Below are 22,649 nucleotides of genomic sequence, written 5' to 3'. Positions count from 1 at the left end.
TGCGGCATCGTGCTGATAAAGTATTGTAAAACTAGCCTAATAGCAAAGAAAGAAGAAGAAAATAATAGGGAGAAGAGATTTCATTGATTAAGATGTATATATTACAAGAGATACAAAAGACTATATATAAATGAGAGGAAAACTTGTGGAACAAGCCTAATCTATTTTAGGTGTTGATAACCAAAATAATAAATATATTCATAACATTATTATTATTATTATTATTATTATTATTATTATTATTATTATTATTATTATTATTATTATTATTATTATTATTTTAACATCTAACAAAAATATTATTCTTTTTTATCATGTAATGGTTATGTTAGATCACTTTTACAGAAAAATATCCCCCCCTCCAAAAAAAAAAAAAAAAAACTATTTTGGTATCTATGTTCTTGTGCTCCGTTATATCATGGTGCGTAATCAAATATAATCTTAGTCATTCTTGTAACATCTATGAAAAAGTAGCATCTAAAATTTATATATCTTCATTTTACCTTTATGGATTATGGAGCTAATTATCTTGAATAGTCTATCGTCACTTAAGAAACCTTCGACAGCGATTCAAACGACCAATTGTATTGTTTTTTTTTTTTTTGAACGGCAATCACTTTATTAAACCAATAAAGAGCCAGCAAGAGGCTGAAAAACGAAATAAACGGAAATCAAAATGGAACACAACAAACAAGCTACACTATGTCAGCCACATTAAAATCGATCCATTTCTCCCATGTCGGCTTGGATATCTTGGCTCTATTGCAAATCCAAAGAAAGGCATCTTCCTTGACCGAATCCAGAATTTTACGCGGATGAATGAATCTTCCGTCAAAAACCTTCGCATTTCGAGCCTCCCATATTCGCCACACCGTTGCAAGAGCCACCGTATTCACCAATTGTTTCCATATCCTCGAGCCTGGGTTGTCCCTAATAATACTCATTAGGTCCTTCAGGTTAGAGGCATTCATTGGAAAGGAAATCTTGATCCAAACAAAAACCCGCCACCACACGTCTTTGGCCAAAATGCAATTAACAAAAACATGACCTGGATCTTCAATACCGTACCCGCAACGGTCACAGGAGACTCCCGAACCCATGATTCCCCTATTTTGAAGCTCGGTCTTGGCAGCCACTTTACCCATTTCGGCTCTCCAGCGAAGAAAATTACATTTCGGGGGAGCCCAAGAGTTCCAGACGAGAGCCGCAACATTCCCCACATTCGAACCAATGCTAGCAATCTCCGCCCTTATAGACTTAACAGAGAAGTTTGTTCCCTCATTGTTTTCCCAAGCCCATAGATCGGTCCCACCTTCAGGTCTGAAGTTGTTCAGTCGAGACATGAGATCACCAAAGCTGGCCCATTCTCTCATCGAGTTTGGGCCTCTAGTCCAGCCCCACCTGAAACAACCACCCGATTGCTCCATAACATCACCCATCGAACCATCTTTCTCATTTGCTAGACAATACAACTCTAGGTACTTCTTCCTAAGAGATTCACGGGTTAGCCAAGGGTCCTTCCAAAACCGAGTAAGATTCCCGTTCTCGATTTTGACTTTAAGCCTATCCTCGATTAGAATACCAGCCTTGCCAAGACTCTCCTCAACCATAGCAATATCTTTCCAAACCCAAAGAGCCGTTTTCTTCAAAGGAATCAATTTTTTGTTACCTTCCGAAACGTGGATGGAGGAGACAACCATCGCCCATAATTGCTTTGGGTTAGCCTTGAACCTCCACCACCACTTGGTGAGCATGGCAGCATTTAAATCCGCAATACCTCCCACTCCGACCCCCCCGCGAGATTTAGGCTTGACAAAAAACTCCCAACGGATCCACCTAATTTTTCCCCGCGTCCCCGTCTTTCCCCAAATAAAATCCCTCTTCATTCCTTCTAGTTTTTTAACAATACTTTTCGGGGCTGAAAAAATGGAAAGAAAATATGAAGGAAGGCTACCAAGGACAGCTTTAGCAAGAGTCACCCGTCCCGCGAGGGAAAGGTGTCTCGCCTTCCACGAGGACATCTTTTTTTCTGAATTTCTCCACTATCGGCTGCCAAAATTTCGCCCTTTTCATGTTGGCACCAACGGGTATCCCAAGGTACACGAACGGGAGATTACCGGCCCGACAGTTAAGAAATTTTGCCATTTTAATAACTTCAGCATCTTCTACCCCGACCCCGAAGAGCTTGCACTTCTTAGGATTCACTTGGAGGCCCGAAACTAAATTTAAAACCCTCAGCAGCCTACAAAGACTTATGACATTGTGTTCCGACCACTCACCAACAAATAGGATATCGTCCGCGTAACACAAATAAGAAATGAGAGGCCCGTTGTTAGGAAGTTGAATGCCATGAAAGAGCCCCAACCCGACTGGCCGGTTCACAAACAAATTGATAACCTCCATTGCGATGATGAACATGAAGGGAGAGATTAGATCCCCTTGTCTCAGACCTCGTTTGAACGGGAATTCCCCAGTCAGGGACCCGTTAATCAGAACCGAACCTCTACCCGAACTCAGACAACCTTTTATCCACTTAACCCAAATGTCAGGAAAACCCATACCTTCATCATTTTGAACAGGAAATTCCAGTTCAACGAGTCATAAGCACGCTGGAAATCGACTTTAAAAATAAGGATCTTACGCTTATTCTTCTTGACCCAAGAAATAGTCTCATTTATAATTAACGGGCTGTCTAAAATAAATCTTCCTCCGACAAAAGCAGACTGGGCAGGCGATATAATGTTTTCCATGACGGACCTTAACCTATTCATCAAAGTTTTCGAAACTATTTTGTAAATCGACCCCACTAGGGAAATAGGTCTGAAGTCATCAAGAACTTGCGGATCGGATTTCTTCGGAATGAGAGCAACAAAAGACGCATTGCAGCCTTTTGAAATTTCTCCGGACCTGTGAAACTCCTCCATCCAAGAGGCAAGAAGAGGTTTAAACAAGTCCCAAAAAAAACTTGAAAAAATTGATGGTAAAACCATCCGGACCCGGCGCTTTTCCTCCATCGCTACTCCGAATCGCATTCCAAATATCATCAGCCGAGAACGGTTGAATCAAAGAAGCAACCTGATCAGAAGATAATTTCGGAAGCCCGATGCAAGAGAACGAAGGTCTTTTACGTAACGGTTCTGAAAACTGAAAGCTGAACCACTTTTTAACTTCCTCTTTGATTATCTTCGGGTCTGACACCCAAACATCATGAATTTTTAGCCCGTTAATCCTGTTGCTCATTTTGTTCATGTTAATGATCCCGTGGAAGAAGGAAGAGTTTTCGTGTCCCCACTTAACCCAGTTTACCCGGGCTTTTTGATGCAGGTCTTTAGCCTTGGCCTTTTCCATCTTTCTAAGCTTCAAATGAAGCACCACCCTAAGTTTTTTCTCCGAATCATTTAACCTAGCAACCCCAGCCAGTTGCTCAATCTGGTCGACAGCCCTGGCTATCACCAAATGGTCATTTTCTTCCAACATTTTAGCTTTCGCCCTCCACTGTTTAATCTCCACCTTGAAATTTTTAAGGATGTTCCCGAAAAATTTATCGGCTCTCCCTATGGTAAGACCACTACCAGTCGCCCTCTGCACTATATCCATCAGTTCAATAGAAGCTAACCAACTGTTGTAAAATTTAAACGGGGGTGGGCCAAAATCAATTTCAGAACAAGTCAGAGCCACCGGACAGTGGTCGAAGAGACCCCTACTTAAAACTTCCAGTTTCACCACGGGCCACAGATTCATAAAGTCGAAGCAAACAAAGACTCTATCAATTTTGCTAAACTTAACCTCCCTATTATCGAAAATATACGTGAAATTACCTCCCACCATATGATATTTCAGCCAACCGATAGAATCAATGAAATTGTTAAAGTGAATGTAGGATCGTTGTTCGACCCGAACGAGTCAATCAGAAGAGTCGTTTATCCGATTCAAAGGCGGAATCAATGAAACGGACGCTCAAACTAATTATAATGTCTCTTGTATTGATTTAACACTGATTACAACCTGAGAACAATTTGGCAGCACTTCGTTACACAATCCAGATTCCGTGCCAAATGAACAAACAAGTGCACCTTATATAGTGTGGCTAATTTCGCTTTTATGACCAAATGTCTTATGAGCGAAATCAGAAGTTCTGATTTCGCTCCAAGTGACCTTGGTCCATATGAGCGAAATCACCACTTTAACTTCTAATCTTTGATTCTCGAACCTCATGCACTGGTTATTCTAACCTATCCTATTACATGATACAAGACGAAGTCAATAGACGTAATGCACTAATAGACTCCCCCTCGGATATTGAGGAAGTCTTCAGTGACTAATCTTTATCATGACACCTCTTCAGTCTTGATCATTTTGACTTCTCATTCAGATTGTAACATTGTAAGCATCCATCACTCTTTCTCTTTGATCAGCTTCTCTCTTTAACTTTTATAACATGAACTCATCACTAGCACTATCATCAACAGCTTCATCATAAGGCTCCCCTTTTCGTCAAGCTTCTGTGCTTTTAGGGATCGACACCTAGCTTTCCAGCTGCAAGCTCCTCCTGACTTCCAGCTTATCTTCAGACTCCCCCTTAGTCTCTGCTCTCGGGATCGTAGTCTGGTACCTTATCTGCACACACTCACACACTTGATAAGTAACAACCTTTTAAACTTCAATTTTCCAAGAATTGTAATTTGACAATTCAAATTATCTAAATCATTTCTCATGAATTTGGCAGTTTCATCGAATCGTATCGGAAACTAGCTCTATAACAATATAAGCATCCAAATCCCCTACAGTTAATCATCCAAGTCCAAACTAATGACCTTGGAGATATCACAAACTATTTTTGATTTTTAATAGCAATTCAAGTTTCAAATTAATGAACTTGTTTTATTTTCAGAAACAAAATCAGCTTACTTAGATTTTGAAACTCAGCATCTCAGATATCGGTTGTTGAGAATAAAGCAAAAATCAAAATCTTTTTGTATTTTCTGAAAATAAAGTAGTAAAGAAATATGTACAAACATATTTACAGACAATATTTTTGTTTGAGTATGCGTCAGAGGATCATATCAGTTTTAACAAGTCACAAGTACCGTTGAGCTTAATTTCACTTTAAGAATTAAACAATTCACTTAGATTGTCGATATACTGGTCCACTTAAATTTTCATACAAATTTCAACTAATTCAGGATACGATTTAGGTGTCTTAAGAAACTTAAACTCATTCATGTGTCCCACCTCTTGAATATACTCCCGTATCCAGAATCCCAATTATTCAGTCTTACAGGTGAGTATACAACAAATGATATCTGTAAGGGGTTAAATGCGAGGGCCGTGAGAGCTCAGATCGATACTTCCGTATACGCAGAGAGATGACGGCTTCGACTTTTCGGTGTGTCCCCTTTAGAGGATCTTTTAGTTACAACAGCAGCGACTATCAATTTTATTGTTTCATCAGCTTGCTGAGGGCGATGCTATGTTTCAAGCATTTACAGAAAGTATTATTCGGGGACTAGGTCAGAACTTCCATTCAGCAGAAGTCCCGGAATAATACCCCAGATATCACTGAGTATAAAGACCTAGTATCTCAGAATAAGGGACCTTTCAAATGAGATTTCAGGGGTTACCTATATATCCAAGTAGTGTTCCCCACGAAATAAGCAAGTGTTTGAATTTAGGTTTATATCCCGAAAAAGTTTACTAAGTGTATAAAAACCTATCGGCATATCATCAGTGAGACTGTTTAACGCTTTTTAATTCCTACATTTCTTTAGCATAATGTAACTGTCTACTGATGTACTATCATTTCCTCTTTTTACGCAAAAACTCAAATTTTTGAATTTTATCATGTTTTTGGCTTTTTTCAAATTTTCTAATGTTTTTGGATTTTCTAATGACAATTTTTCTCCCCCTAAAATGCAAAACCATTAAAAATTTGACAACCCGATACTGATAGCTTTATTTCGCCATCCATGTTCTGCTTCTCGTGTACCGAATTACAGAAAATATAACATGAAGTACTAATTACCCCCATGATTTACAACACATTGATTTTTACAGTTTTAAAACCGTTTTTCAATCTGGTGAAAGTAATCATGTTTGTTCAGCCGTGAGGGTTTCGGCGTATTCAATCAACACTTCCCCTTACAACAAACTATTTTCCAAATTATGATTTCAAAACACTTAAGTTTGTTTTAATCAAAATGGTTTTTCTGGAAATATAGTTTGCTTTCCACCATATGTAGGTTAGGGGTTCACATCATCACCTGGTTTTCTTTTTAACTCTTTTGAAAGGTTTAACATTATTAGGTCAAATACCACAATCACTTGTAGAAAATCAAGTACAACTTAATGTCCTTGATTAACCACTTAGTAAGACGAAATAACACAGTTACCATCCTGTGAATTTCTCAAGAATGATGCCGATAGCTGCTTCACACTTACCAACCTGCTTCACACTTGCCAAGCCTGACCAGTCTTAGGTGCTTTTTGAGCTTTTCTCTTTTCTTCATAAAATTCTTTTATTCCTTTTTCTTACCATCAGCCATCTTACTAAAAATATGTTTAACATTGCTATTAAACATTTTTCCAGTATCAACACCTTTTGATTTCAAGTTTGTGGCTTGCAATGGTGGAAAATCTTCATCATTCATTAAAGAAATTGTTTTTTTTACCTCAACTTGTGGCTCATCTGATTTTGTGGATTCAGATTCATTGCACGAACTTGGCTTGTCTGGTTTTGATAACCCAGATTCATAGCCTATAACTTTCTTTTTCTTCTTGTTTGTCCTCAAATTTGCATTTGAAGAATTCAATTTGCTTGGCTTTGCAGTCGAGTGAATCAATTCATCAGAACTCTTATTCGTACCAACCGGTGAACTTGAGGACAAAATCCTTTCCAAATACTCTCTTGCTTTCTTCCTCTTTTTCCTCAGTCTGTCTTTTTGCCCATGCGAAAGCTTCACTTTCTGTTCTAGAACCTTTTGTTCTTCGGGCTTGACATTGACTGGTTTCTTTACCATTCTCTGAGATTCAACCTTCGATTTTCCCATCGATTTCCTTGGGCAATCTCTGGCAATATGTCCTCTGATATGACAATTATAACATCTTCTTGTTTCATAATTCCAATTCTGGCAGTTAACAGCAATGTGTCCTCTAACACCACAAGTGTAGCACACTCTGTTATCGTACCATTCATTACTTTCAGTCCAAACTTTCAGATCATAACATTGTTTGGCTTGGTTATAGTCATTTCTCCTCTTCAATGCTGGATTTGTCTTTTGAGCACTGTGGTCAAATCTGCACCACTTATTACCCACATTTTGTGAGTTTTCATTTTTAGATTTTTGTGATTTTTTATAATATTTGGATGACTTATCTGATGAGTTTTTATTTTCATTTTTAGAATTTTTCAAATTTTTATCTTTTTGTTTCTGTTCTGCATTCTCCTTAACAGGTTTTTGCTTTGAGCATTCACCCATCTCAGTAGAATGTAAAACAGTATTTTTAAACATTTCATTTAATTTCAAAAATGTTTTTCTTTTTTCTTTTCATCATCAGATTTGTCATCACAATCTTCAATTTTGACTTTGTCAAAATTTGTGACATTGTCACTCATTGGAACAATGTTGATTGGTTTTGGACACACATATGATGCAGAAGTCACAAAACTTTTCAACTTATTTTCAAACTCAGAAATTTTAATTCTATAACATTCGGCTTCTTTTTCAAGTCGAATGATATTCTCAAGATGAGAATTTATTGAATTTTGCTTTTCCAAATTATATTTTTCAAAGATTGATTTTTCTTTTTCTAAAATTTTTATCTGATTTTTCAAATCATTTTCTGATTTTTTAAAATTTTCTTTTTGTAATGACAAACTCTCAACATTCTTCAAAAGTTTGTCATTTTCAGATTTTAGTTTTTCACAGTTTAAGCGCAACTCCAGAATCTGTTCACCATCAATTTTCTTTTCATCTTTCAAAGTTTGAATCTCTTCAGCCTGTTTCTTCTCCTTCTGAACAATCTCACAGACTGATGTGCCTTCTTCAATCTCTTTCTTAATCACTGTTTCAGATTTCACAGATACAGGCTTTACAGATTCTTCTTTCTCAGTTTTTGCTACTTCCAATCTGACTTCCTCTAAAACTTTCTTTTTCAAATCTTCAAACATCTTTTTCACATTTTCTTCTGTTCTCTTCTTCATTTCTACTACCTTTGGTAGACTTGCTATACAGACTTCTCTTATCTTTTTCTCCAAATCCGGCAAATATTCTTTTTCAGATAACCTTCTTGTGTTGAAAGTACCCTCACTTGGAAGCAAATTTATTACAGCTTCAAAATCCACCTTTGATGGGTCAACAACTGGATTATCCCATGGATCCATGTAACATTCCAAATCGTCATTCCATCTTTCGGCTCTCTGGGCTTCTTTGAATGGTTCACTTAATTTTCCAATTTCCCATCTTGCATAATCTGCTTTCCACCATCTATCAGGATCAACATTAGCCATGTTTTGAAATTCTTGAAATACCTGAGAACTCAAAATCAAACAAACTCAATCAGTTTAAACAATATCAAATATTCTGAAATAAACCGACACTCGATTGTCGTGAAATGATCTTGACACGAAAAAGTTCACTTTCGAGCGAAATATAACTCTTGAGCCAAATCAGATTTTAACCAAGTATTCCCTTTCGAGCGAAATCAAAGAATAACACTATGAGCGAAATCAGACTTTAAGTCTTTAGAGCGAAATCAGATTGAACTTTTGAGCGGAATCACAACTTTCTAGTCAACTGGAGCGAAATCAACTGATATCTTGGAGCGAAATCATGCTTCTTGAGCGAAATCAAACTTGTTCATACGAGCGAAATAGCAATCTGGAGCGAAATCAACACAGAGCTTGGAGCGAAATCACAATCTTTGTGTCTCAGGAGCGAAATCAGACTGACATTGGAGCGAAATTACACATTGTCCGTTCGAGCGAAATCAACTCGAAGTCCATTTTTGTCCATTTTTAGTCCGAATTTAAATGTGAAACTTTCAAGGGTTTATCTATGTCCAATTTTAAACAATATATGAAAATTTGTTCCGGTTTTGTCCGATAAAACTTCCTGAACAGATGAAAGAAGGTGTAGAAGTCAGAATATAATTGCAATTGAGCTAAACTCTTCCTCCTGTGCTCTGATACCACTTGTAGGATCGTTGTTGGACCCGAACGAGTCAATCAGAAGAGTCGTTTATCCCATTCAAAGGCGGAATCAATGAAACGGACGCTCAAACTAATTATAATGTCTCTTGTATTCATTTAACACTGACTACAACCTGAGAACAATTTGGCAGCACTTCGTTACACAATCCAGATTCCGTGCCAAATGAACAAACAAGTGCACCTTATATAGTGTGGCTAATTTCGCTTTTATGACCAAATGTCTTATGAGCGAAATCAGAAGTTTCTGATTTCGCTCCAAGTGACCTTGGTCCATATGAGCGAAATCACCACCTTAACTTCTAATCTTTGATTCTCGAACCTCGTGCACTGGTTATTCTAACCTATCCTATTACATGATACAAGACGAAGTCAATAGACGTAATGCACTAACAGTGAATCGCCGAAGTAGCATCGAAAATCGAATTTACTCTCTCCTCCATACATCTAACATCGTTAAAATCTCCCAGCGCAATCCACGCCCCTTTCAACTGGCTGCAAATATCGACCAAAGAATCCCACAGCTGCCTCCTTCTGATAGCATCATTCGGGGCATGGACATTAAGGACATTAATCCTCTTCTCCTCCCCCTTGATGAAGCCAGAAACCACAACAAAGCAATGCCCCTTTAAAACAGAAACCACTGAGAAAAAAGACGGATCCCAGAGTGAGACCAGTCCCCCTAAGCGACCAACAACATTGACCGAAGTAAACGCCATCGGGGACCTATCCCAGAATCTGCTCAGAAAAGCTTCCGTCAGATCAGACTGGTGTATTTCTTGAAGACATATAAAAGACGCCTTCTTCTCCTTCTTTAATCTTCTAACCCACGCCGGTTTTTCAAGCCCGACAAACCCCTGATATTTAAAGTGATAAAATTCATGATAACCGGCTAGTCTCCATCTCCCCCAAGACTAGCTTTCTAATTTTCCTGTCAAAACCTTCCAAATCAACCCCCAAACACGAACCATACTCCGTCATCGCCTTCACCTCAGCATCAATAATTTTGTTCACCTCGTCCTGTCGATCGGCTGAGTCAACCGACTCCCGTTTACACTCGGAAGGCGGCCTGCGGTTCCTCTGGCCCCGAATCGCTTTCTCTCTCTTGTGCTCAACAGTGTCTAACTCTATTACCTCATCGAGAAGAAAAGGTTCATCCTCTTTTGGGAGGTCAATTTCCGCCGCATCATTGAGGTCAGGGGTTTTAAACAGATGGGCCTTTACGGCCGATTTTTTACGTTTATCCTTGGCCCTCAACGTGATATACCTGAGCCCAGTCCCATCTTCTTTAATATGGGCTTTTGGGGTGGGGCCAAAATTATTATCCAAAAAATTGTTCTTGCAGTCAGTAACCGGCGAAGGTGGGTCCCCTCCATTTGTAGCCCCACAATTTTTCGAGACATGAGTCCCCTTACTGACAGGCGTGACAATAATCTCATGCATATTACCCATGCATGACCTTTCTGCTTCCACCTTCTCATCTTCCTGATCACCTTTTTCAATGACGACTTCCGACTTAATGACCGGCGGCTCCGGCGGCACCACTTACCAATAATTGGAAAAGATGGCGACCAATCACCTTCCACCTCCTGGACCCAAACGGTGATCAACTGAGTTTTCCAAAGGATATCCACCTCCATGTTCACTTGTTTCACCGAATTGACCAGGATCACCATCATGTTCGAAGACAAACCATCGTCGTTTAGGGAGGCCTCCGACCCAACTAAGAGTCTCCCGCTTCTCTCGCCGATTCTGTTGAAAACACGTCTATCCCAAAGGCTGATAGGCACCCCATAGACCTTAAGCCATGCGATCCTATCGAACACCGGAGGGTTTCCATCCCAGAAATACAACCTTGAAAACCAAACAGACCAATCTTCCGCTTGGTTTCTAAGGAAATCATCTGCCTCATTCCTTGATTGAAACGTGATTAACACTTTTAAGCCTCCGACATATCTGACCACTGTTCCGGTAATCACAGCTTCCACCATGAAATCCTCCAGTTGCTTCAAAGTCTCCAGGTCTTTCACTTCTCATATCAAAGAATTTCCTTCCCATCTTTTTAGCCTCAACATTCAAAGGGGGAAGCTCAACTCTGATATTATTGACCCGATCCACCTCCTTCTTTGCAACAACATCACTGTAGGATCTCCCTTGAGGGAATCTCGCTGGGAAACCTGTCTCCTCTCTGCCTTTGTTTTTGTCTGCAGGAAAGACCAGTCGTGAGAACACTGAATTATTACCCCTGACACCCTATCGATGAGATTTGGACCCATCCCTGCTGAACTTAGCAATATTGACTCCTGCTATAGCACCATTGATCACCACTCCTTTGAGATTATCAAGCCACTCCTCCGCATTCTCCACTTTGGAGAATCTAATAAAGCCAAACCTGTTTCCAGCACTATCCGTCTTTCTCGGGACAAAAACATCCTCCAAATTGTCGAAGTGATCAAAAGCTTGCCAAAGCATTGCTCTAGTGAAACCAGCTGGCGGGTTGGACACGAAAAAGGAGGTGGTGTTACGCAATCTTTCTTCCCTGGTCATGAACTTCTTTTCCTTTCTTGCTTCCTTCTTGCTGAGAACCTGGTGCCACTCTTTCCCACTCATAGCTTAATGAAACTAAGGAAACCCAACAGGCGAATGGAATAGACTAGAACTAATTAGATCGAAAGGTTAGATCTAGACTTGCTACTTATAAGCCAGTCGATTAAACCTCGCAATCTAATCGGATTTAGTGTTCTTCGTCGAGCACTCTTGGCGTCAACCTCAGCCTACGAGAGAGAGAACATCTTCTTAGATCGAAAAATTGACCATCCTTGTGTCAGATCCTAGATCTGGATTCCAGATCCGTTACTTCCAGTTTGAACCACTAACTTTCTTCAATTCTAAATGGGTCTCAATTTGACCAATTGTATTATAAAGGGTTGTCGTGATCTTCTCTTGTTATACAAAATATTAGTATTATTTTTCTTAACTTTAAGTATAGCTGTCCAAATAGCTCCTGGTTCGAAGCTTATTCGATATGGATCCGTTTGAAACTGAGCTGGACGGCGCGACTCGTTTAGAAAGCGAGCCTAGCTCGGCTCAGTTTATAATGAGCCGGATTGACTCGCTCGTTAGCTCGGCTCAGAATATTTTGCTTTTTCTATGGTGTGCAAATAGATATCTATGGCATCATATTTGGGGGTTGATTAGGATGCAAATGTACTTATTTTGTATTCCGTTGAAACTTATTTTGTATTTGGTTTAACTCGACTTTGTCTTGTAATAAATGTACTAAGTTGAACTTATTTTAGATATGTTCATTTGAACTATTGAAGAATATTTTAGACTGTTGAATGTTGAAAGCTATTTGTTAAATTTCATTTTAAATTCGAACGTAACCAAGCCGAGCTCGAGCTAAGACTTTCAGTTCGGTTTATAATCGAGCTCGGCTCATGAATAACCCTATCATTAAACATGAGAGACCATGATGAAACACAAAATAACACTGAGGTTAATATATGGGGGTGTTTCTTCTGTGGGTTCAATCTCCTTTCTTACTCGTGAAAATGACCTAGATCCTGCAAAACAGCAACACTGTTAGTCTCGTTAAGAGGGGAATATGGGGGTTTCCCTCTAAACCAGGCTCCAGCGTGAGAATAAGTACTGTTCTGAGTGAGAATAAACAGTCTGTGTTGAGTGTGTGAGTGTGGAGAGTAAGATGATTCAACCTAAATGATGAAGTGTCCTATTTATAGCCGGAGGGTGAAGGAGGGAGGAGCAGCTGTGCCAGCTGTGGTTGCGCGCCAACTGTCTGACCAAGGGGAATATCCTCTTGGTCTCCTCTGCCATGGCCAGTGTAGTGGTACACGTGGCACGCTTACATTTGCTCATTTTGGAGACGTCGTACTAGAGTTGTCGGTCTGCTCCTTGATTTGTTGCAGGCCTACATGGCGCTCGATAACTGGTGACACGTGTTGTCTTTCTTGTCGGACGGAGCATCTTTGGTGCCACGTTGATGTCTTCCATAAGCTTCTAGAAGCTTCTAGATTACCTTGCTGATGTAGGCGCCATGTAGGATGAAAAAGTGGTGTGGTCCTTGCCATGTGGGCAAGGAATTGGGACCATACCTCTTCAAGTCCCCCCAGTCCAGTGTGCCTTCTAGTTGAGTTGATCGTCTAGGAGGGATTCTGGACTTATAAGGGTAGTGGTTTTTATGGCGTATGTTTGCTATTCGAGTTTTTGTGATAATGGTTTGTACGGCGCGCGGCTTGTTGGTAGTATGCGAAGTTGAGCCAACAGGACGCGTGGCGCATGGTTTATGGGTGATTTGAAAAGGTTGTGTCAAATGGACGCATGGCGCATGGGTTTTGGTTACTTGTAAAAGTTGAGCCAACTGGACGCATGGCGCATGGCGTATTGGTAACTTGTAAAGTTGAGCCAAATGGACGCATGACACATGGGTTTTGGTAACTTCTAAAAGTTGAGCCAAATGGACGCATGGCGCATGGGTTTTGGTAACTTGTAAAGTTGAGCCAACTGGACGCATGGCGCACGGCGTATTGGTAACTTGGAAAAGTTGAGCCAACTGGACGCGTGGCGCATGGCGCATGGAATTTTTGTTTTCTTCTGAAGGAAGTTTTGTTGTCTTGGGGGGAAACAACTGATGTGACTGTCTGGTGTCCCTGTCTTATCGGAGGTGAACAGGCGCCTTTTCAGTTATGTTCTGTCACGGTGTCAAGCGCTTGTTACCCACGCTCCCGAAAAAAGAGGTGACGGTTTCTCTCTCTTCTGACGTGTCTCCTCCCCGTTGGATGCCTTTCTGGCTTCCTGACGGCCCACTACCCATCACATTAAATGCGATGGGTATAAATACATGGCGGTTTCTTCCTCTTTCTTCACTTTTCAAAATTTGAAGTTTGGTTTTCTCTCCCACTCCTTCATCTTTTCCTCTTCTTTTTCTCGAGTATTTTCGTCTTATACTTCTGATTTTCTTTCGATCATGTCTGGAACGAATCCTTCACAGAAGAGGAGAAGGAATAAAGGGAAGACTCCTCCCGGTCCTGACTAGGCGGTAATAGGGTGGAAGGAGGAAGAGTTCCACAATTTGGTGAGGGAGATGGGTTTTCTACTCAAATGGGGAGCCCAGTTTCCGACTCCTGGCTCTACTGCCATGGATGCACCTCCCGGTTACATGACTTTATACGCTGCTTTTTTCCGGGAGGGCAACTTTAGGCTTCCGATAACTAGGTTTACTGCTAGTGTGTTGAGGAATTATGGCCTCTATATTTCTCAGATTAATGCTATTGGGCTTCCCCGTATTACTCACTTTGAGTTCATCTGTAGGGCTAACCGTGTTGAGCCGACGTTCGAAATGTTCAACGTTTTCTACTCTGTTTCTTACACCAGTGGTTTCTATTCTTTTAACTCCTGGACGGGTGTTACTCCTATTTGTTCTGTTCCTTTGAAGAGTTTGCATGACTGGAAGCAAAGGTTCTTCTATATTCGTCGAGGTGTTATCCCTGTGGATATGCATTACCGGTCGATGGATGAAGGGATCTCAAAGATAAACGTTTTGGTGGGTTTTGCTGAACAGGAGTGGTACAAGAAGATAACACATAAAGCTACTGCCATATCTCAGTTGGAGGAAATGGCTTTGGTTGGCGCTGGAATGAGTCTGCGGTGGTTTCCGAAGAACCCTCTTGGTGTTCCTGTTTATGGTTACCAAGGAAAACGTATGTAGTGCTTTGATAATACTTTATTGTTTTGTTTTGTGTGTGTTCTTCCTTATTCGCTTGTTTTTTCACAGTTGGGTACAACCTGTTGAATGTTTTGGATCCGAAGGCGGCGGGTGCCATGGTTGAAGCGATCCAAGAAGATGGAAAACCGACTGGTTGGATCAGATTCGTCCCCGTTTTTTGCATCCTACAAACAATAGTTTTGCTGCCTATGCCAATGTTGTGTTAGGTGAAGCTGATGAGGATGACTCTATTGATCCCGCTCGGGAGGAAGTTGTTCTCTCGAGTGGAAGTTCTGGCGGATCCCTTGAAGATCTAACTTCTCGTTCCGCGCGTGCAGGTCCTGCGTAGGGGGTTGTTAATGAACCTGCCAATGAACCTGTTGATGATGACGTGGAAGTTCCTACTGAGACTGCTGATCAGTTAGAGACAAGAAGGAAAACGAAGGCTGATAAGCCTGAGAAAAAGGAGAAGAGTGTTGAGGGAAAAGCTGTTGGTACTCCTCGTAAGCGACCCTCTACTCTTCCTGTCCCAGATTACGTAGTCGTTTCTGATACATTGTCTGGTTTAGGGACTGGAGAGAAACCTCGTGGGTCTGATCCGGATGACCGTGCTACCCTGACGGAAATGATGAGGAAGAAGGCCCTTGAAGACAAAAAACGAAAACTTGATGAGCAAGCTGCTGCTCTTCTTGCTTCAAAAAAGGCTAAACTCCAGAAGGAAGCTCCCCCTGCGCCCTCAGAATCCGACATTGATATGGGCGTATTTAGTGGGGATCGTGGCAATCTCTTGGAGGAAATATATGCTGCTTCTGCGCCTACAGGTAAAGACTTTACAGTTGTATGCTTTGTTATATGTTTTTCGGGTTGTTTTTTATTGTTATGGTTGTTTTATGGCAGGAGTCAAGTCAGGCAGAGTGCCGCGCATGGTTGATATTTCAAAGATCACTCCTCCTGCCTCTCCTTCGTCTAGGACGATTGATCTATCTCCTCCTCGTGATGATCCTGGTAAAAAGAAGAAAGAAGATGATGTGACTGCTGAGGATGTAGGTGAAGGTGGTGGTAATGTTGCAGGTGGTGATGGTGCGGGTGATGATGGTGCGGGTGGTGATGTTAAAGGTAAGGGTGCTGATACCGCGGTGGAGTCTATTGAAACCGCTCCGCGCCAAACCATTTATACCAAGCGCCCTCTGGGTGATGGCGGAGGTGCTTCTTCAGGTGTTTCCCGTAGCCCCCAGTTTGAGAACATTCGTGCTGATTCTTGGGATACGCATAACCCGGCTTGTGATGATCTGTCACATGCCCCTCACTGGAATCTAACTCAGGGTTCCAGGATGAATGATCTGGATAACTGTCATGATTTCTTCTCTTTGTCTCTCCCCCCAGCTGAGAGGATGTTCCAGAAAAAACGCAATCGGTTTGAGTTGTTGGATGATCATGTTTGTGCTGGAGTTAATTATTTCACCACTTCTCAAGAGATTGTCCACGAGTGGAGATTAATGGGGGAGGAGACAGTTGAGTTTGAAGATGAAAAGAGGGCTTTTGCTGAAGAGAAAGAAAAATTCAATGCGGGGAAGAAGGGTTTGCAATGGAGGGTTTCAGATGCTGAGCGGAAGTTGGAGCAAGAGAAACAGGTCAACGTTCAGAAGCAAAAGGACTGGGAGTTTGCTTGTGAACGTACTAATGCTGAAATGCAATCCCAGCGTGAAGCTATTTTCCGGTTATCCGGTGACAAGAAAGAACTTGCTGAGGAAGCCCATCAAACGCGCGTTGCGTTTGAAAAGAAGGAGAAGGAGTACGTTGATCGTATTGCCAAGTTGGAAAACCTTGCTAAGCAGAAGGTTTCTGAATGTGAGGCTGCTGAACGCCTTCTTGAAGAGAAGGCGTCTGAATGCAAAGCTTCTGAGCTCCTGGTTGAGGAGGTTTCTGCTGACTGCAAGTGGCTGCTATCGCACGCAGTGCCCTTAGTAACTTCCTTTTTCTTGTATGTGCTTTCTTTTTGTTTTAACCTCTTTTCTTGTGTTGTTATGTGTGTCTTTTCAGATCGCTGATCGTATAGTTAAATCCCGTGAGCTTGCTAGCTATATGTTTGAGTTGGGTCAATCGGGATATAATAGTGGTCGAAAAGATGGTTACAGAGAAGGTAAGGCTGCCGTTGTCAACAATGAGAAAGAATATCACTTCGAATTGTTCAAAGAAGATTGTGGCGGTAAATATGCTGCAAAGCGCAAGGAGTTCGCGTCTCTGGAGTTTGCTGTTGTTAAAGCTGCTCAGAAGTTATCCAGGAAGCCCGATGGTGTCGCCTTATTGAAGAAAGCGCTTGGTGATGAAGATTACGCAGCTGGAGGTGCTGGGACCAGTCATCCAGAATGAGGGATTCCGGCCTGCGTGCCACATATGGCCTTAGATGGCCCTGTAATCATCTGACAACCTTATGAACAATTTCAACTTTCTTTTATGTACTCGTTACTTTCACTTGCTCGTGAACATTTAACTATGCATGGCGTGTGTTATGTTAATATTCATTTTTGGCTTTTTGCATGCGAATTTTGTTATCATCATAATATGTGCATGTATAATTACTTTGATTAGGTGTCACGAATGAATGATGGCGCTGACAGGTTGTGTTGTGTTAGCTACAACGTTTATTCTGTCGTCTATGTGCGCAGGTTGGTTCGTGAATACGAAGTGAACGAGTTGCAGGTTATTGTGAGAACCCAGCTGTGTTCAGCTTGGGGGCCTTACAATGTTTATTTACCATGCTATCGATATTTTCGTGTTTATGTGGGCACGAAGTTTTGTTTTGGCGTTTTGTAAGCTTTGGTTGTGTTTCTGACCCGGCTGTGCACTTGGTTGTGACGAGCCTTGGAGGTCTACAAACGTTTCCTACAGTCAAGCCATTGATGTTTTCGTGTATGCCCAAAGTAATATATGCAGTTGTGAGAAGAAATTTGCATGAGATAGAGATAGCCAAACACTTCTTGTATTACTATAAATGTGTTGGCAATTCAGCCGTTGCAGTTACATAACCTTGTGATTGTTTACATATAGCATTTTCTCAAATGTTGAGCGTTCCAAGTTCGTGGAACCTCCTTGTTGTAGGCTCCCTTTGAGCGTTCCAAGTTCGTGGAACCTCCTTATAGGCTCCCTTTCCGAGTACTGCATCCACAACATACGGACCTTCCCACTTGGGCGCTAGTTTTCCAGGTTTTTCGGCATTGGAAGCCTCGTTGTCTCTCAGGACGTAATCTCCTGGGTTGAAGGTGCAGATTCGGACTTTGGAGTTGTAGTACTTCTCTAGCTTTATTTTGTATTTTGCTTCATTGATTGCCGCCATCTCTCTCCTTTCTTCTAGGAGGTCCAGGTCGATTCTCCTTTCTTCTTCGTTATTGATCAGATTCATGGAGAGCATTCGTGGTGACGGCAACCCTATCTCCGCCGGTATTACTGCTTTGGACCCATAAACTAAGCTAAATGGTGTCTCTCCGTTGCTTGTTTTCGGCATTGTCCTGTGGGCCCATAATATGCTGGGCAGTTCGTCGACCCAGCCTCTTCTTTTTTCTCCCAACCTTGCCTTGATTCCGTCAACGATGCTCTTATTAACGGCTTCCACTTGACCGTTCCCCTGCGGGTGCGCAACCGAGGAGAAGGTATGCTCAATGTGTAATTCTTTGAACCACCGTTGAAGATCGTCTGCGGCAAAGTTCGTCCCGTTGTCGGTGATGATTCTGAGGGGTAGTCTGAAACGGCATATGATCTGTTCCCATATGAATCTTTTAACGACAGTGGATGTGGTTGATGCAAGTGCCTTTGCATCTACCCATTTTGTAAAATAGTTGACTGCGACTATTATAAATTTGACAGCGCCTGGGGCTTCTGGGAATGGGCCATCCATATCTATTCCCCACTGCTGAAAAGGCCACGCCGTTGTAACTGGTACCAATTCATTCTTGGGGCGCATCGTCTTGGGAGCATGTCTTTGGCACCCACTTTACTTCCTCAAAGCTTTTACTGCGTCTAAGTGCATTCCGGGCCAGTAGTACCCGACATTCATCACCTTTGCTACCACCATTCTCGGTCTGGCATGTATGCCACAGATTCCTTCATGTATTTCTCTGATCAAATAGTTTGCGTCTTCTGGGTCCACGCATCTTAACAATGGCCCAAGGTATGACTTTCGGTATAAGATTCCATCAACCATCTGATAATGTTCGGCCTTGTATTGGATTTTTCTTGCTTCAGCTTTGTTCTCCGGGAGTATCCCAGATTGAAGGTACGCGACTATTGGAGTCATCCATGACGTTGTTCCTACTTGGATGACGCTTACTTCCCTAAGTGGCACTGATGGGTTGCTCAAAACTTCTATGCGTACATCCTTTGCCAGGTGTTGAAAACTTGTAGATGCGAGCTTGCTTAGCGCGTCTGCTGGCTTATTCCCGCTCCTGTTGATGTGGTGCACCTTGTAGGAATAGAAAGTTTGCAGCAATGTCTTTGCTTGATTCAGGTAGAGCGCCATTACGTTTCCTTTGGCCTCATATTGCCCATTGATTTGTCCAGCCACTAACATGGAGTCTTCAATGTGTCTAACTCCCATCTTGATTTCCAATCTTAAACCATCAAGGAAAGCTTCATATTCGGCCTCGTTATTCGTGCTTTTGAAATCCAACCATATGGCGTACGTAAATTCATGTTTGTCCGGGCTCACCAACCGAAGCCCTGCGCCTGCGTCGTCTTCGTTAGACGCGCCGTCTGTGTATAATAACCACGGTTCTTCTACTTGCTGTTTTTCGGCTTTCTCCACTGCTTTAGATTCCCGATCCTTGTCATCAGGTACTTATGTCATGAAGTCTGCTAGCACTTGGCCCTTGATTGCGGGTCTTGGCCTGAAAACCACATTATGGCCCCCGAGTTCTATTGCCCACTTTGCTAGTCTTCCCGAAATCTCTGGCCTTGCGAGGATGTTGCCAATATTGTAGTTTGTTAATACGTGAATGACGTGGTTGGCAAAGTACCTGCGTAGTCGTCTTGAAGCATGGATTAGCGCGAGCACTAGTTTCTCCATTATGGCGTATCGGGTTTCTAGATCGGTCAAGGTTCGCGACACATAGTAAACTGGTGTTTGGACACCTTGTCGATCAACGAGTAAAACTGCTCCGACTGCTCTGTCGGAGGCTGACAAATACAATACCAAAGGTTCTCCCTTGACTGGTGCAGTTAATGTTGGCAATCTGATAAGGCAATCTTTCATCTCGCGGAATGCGCTCTCGGCTTCTGGAGTCCACTGGAATTGGCTTTTTTTTCATGCAGTTGCGGAGTGTCTTGATGAACGGGAAAGATTTGGCTGCGTGATTGGCTAGGAATCGGTTGAGTGCTGCCAATCGTCCTGCCAATTTTTGCATCTATTTGATGGTTGATGGAGAGGGCATTCTTTCGATTGCTTAAACTTTCTGAGGATTCACTTTGAAACCATCTTTCGTAACAATGAAACCCAGGAACTTTCCTTCTTCCATGCTAAAAGAACACTTCGCTGGGTTTAGCTTGATACTTACACCGCGCAGGGTGTCAAATGTCTTTTGAATTTTCACCAGCATCATACTTTCCTCTTTACTCATAATCACCAAGTCGTCCATATACACTTCGATGTACTTGCCGATGGCATCTTTGAACATTTCATTCATCAATCTCTGGTAGGTCGCCCCTGCATTCTTTAGGCCGAAAGGCATTTTGGTGTAGCAGTATAGCCCTGTGGGGGTGCGGAATGCTGTTTTGTCTTCATCTTGGACGGCCATTTGGACTTGGTGGTACCCCTTGTAGCAGTCACGGAAGCACTTCCATCTGAATGTTGCTAGCGAGTCAATCTTTTCATCGATATCTGGTAAGGCGTAACAGTCGCGCGGACATGCCTTGTTTAGATCCTTGTAGTCTACACACATTCTCCAACTACCGTTTGGTTTCTGTACCAATACTGGGCTCGCCACCCACTTTTGGTATCTGACTTCCCTGATGATTCCCGCATTCAACAGCTCCATCACCTGCTCTTTCATAGCATCGTGTTTTGTGTCTCCTAAGTGGCGCTTGGCATGTACCACCGGTTTTGCTTCATCTGAGACGTTTAGTCGATGTTCTGCTATGTGCCGTGGAACACCCACCATGTCAGCTGGTGTCCAGGCGAACACATCCATGTTTTCGAACAACAGCTTTTTTAGCGCCGCGCGCGTTAGATCGGACATTGCAGGTCCTAAGGTAACTGTCTGTTCTGGGTACGCGCTGTTCAATACCCATTTTTCTGCTTCCACGCGTGGTGCTGGTTTGCTTGCCTTTGCAGGTCTGAATTCATCTGTTGCTAAGACCTCCTTGCTAGCGTATATTATTGCTATTCCCGTTTCTGTTGGGAATCCCACAGCTGAATGCGGACCGGAGCAAATCATACTGAAATCTCCTTGAGACTCTCTTCCCAGGAGGATATCGTGTCTTGAATGCGCGGGCAATACCATAAACATGACTTCTTCTTTTCTTGAATTTCTTCCATCCGAGAGTAACACCGGGAACGATATCTGCACGAGAGGAAAGACGGCTTCATTGCAGAAACTAGTGAGTGGGTAATCAACTGGCTCTAAGCGCGCCTTGTCCTCTTGATCGAATTGATTAAAACATTGTTCATATATGATGTCCGCGGTGCTCCCTGGATCAATGAAAATGTAGTCGGTTTGGTAGTGACCGATTACGCCCGAGATGACTATGGGTCTTCTTTCTCTTGGGCCTCCTCTTACAATAGGGAAAACAACTTGCCTTTCGCGCCACGAGTCGTCTTGTGTGCGCTTGTTATAATTTTTCCTTGGCCTTCGCGGACCCCCTTGAACTATGTGGGTTTCTAATTTCCGGAGTTTTTTGTTATCTGGCCCTTCTTCTCTTCTTTGAATTTGGCGGTAGTCGCGCTTTCCACCCTTTACCAAATGAGTGAGCTTTCCATCTCTCAAGGCCCTTTCTATTTCTTGCTTTAAGCTGAAGCAGTCGTCAGTTAAGTGGCCTGTGTCTTTGTGAAATTCACAGAAAAGATTGGGATCTTGACCCCTCTTGTTTCGCATTTGTAGGGGTGGTTTGAACTGGTGATTCTCGGTGGCCAAAACCTCGGAAGGGGTCTTTGTTAGTGGTGTCCACTGTTTCTCCCTGTTTTCTCTTTTTACCTCTTTCCAGTGGGCTATCTGATTGATTGTGTGGCGCGCATCCTCCCTTGCTAGGCTTCTTTCTCTATGACCGGACGCTTTCCATGGTTGGCTTCTGCCCTTTTTGTTGTGCCGGTCATTGTGGTTATATCCGCGCTAACTGTGATCATCACCGGTCAACTGTTTGTCTGTTTGCGCAATGGTCTTGGCTGCTTCAATGAAGGTTTCCCAATCTTTGGGTCCTCCGTCTCTTCCTTTTACTCGCTTGATTAGATCGTCACATTTGACTGCCCTCATGAAGTGTGCGCGCATCATCTTCTCGCCTACATCCCCAATTTCCAGACATTCTTTGTTGTATCTGGTGATGAAATCTTCCACGCTTTCGTGGTCTTTGCGCCATATGTTCAAACAATCAGCTGGATCTCTGGTGTGTCGACGTTGCTGGGAGAAGTGCGCCAGGAACTTTTCCCTAAAATCGATCCATGATTTGATCCTTCCTGCTGGTAAGCTGTCGAACCAAACGCGAGCTGCACCGACGAATGTTTGCGCGAAGAGATGA

General features: G+C 42.3%; 1 protein-coding gene across 1 annotated transcript; it reads right to left on the bottom strand.

Annotated features, from left to right (window-relative positions):
* Positions 1-18,918: 18,918 nt before the first annotated feature.
* LOC110890901 lies at positions 18,919-20,175 on the bottom strand. Its single transcript, XM_022138548.1, has 2 exons — positions 19,819-20,175; positions 18,919-19,746 (listed from the first exon to the last, which is right to left on the bottom strand). The coding sequence occupies exons 1-2, from the start codon at positions 20,173-20,175 to the stop codon at positions 18,919-18,921; spliced, it is 1,185 nt and encodes a 394-aa protein (XP_021994240.1).
* Between the last annotated feature and the right edge of the window lie 2,474 nt (positions 20,176-22,649).

This window comes from Helianthus annuus, chromosome 4 (assembly GCF_002127325.2).
Source record: "Helianthus annuus cultivar XRQ/B chromosome 4, HanXRQr2.0-SUNRISE, whole genome shotgun sequence".
NCBI classification, from domain to species: Eukaryota; Viridiplantae; Streptophyta; class Magnoliopsida; order Asterales; family Asteraceae; genus Helianthus; species Helianthus annuus.
The sequence above is the reverse complement of the archived record's forward strand: the minus strand, read 5'-3'. Positions and strand labels throughout refer to the sequence as shown.

Coding starts and splice junctions, on each gene's coding strand:
- LOC110890901 (XM_022138548.1), bottom strand. CDS start 20,175: ATGAAAGATTGCCTTATCAGATTGCCAACATTAACTGCACCAGTCAAG. Junction 19,747..19,818: donor AACTCGGGGGCCATAATGTG/GTTTTCAGGCCA, acceptor CCTGATGACAAG/GATCGGGAATCTAAAGCAGT.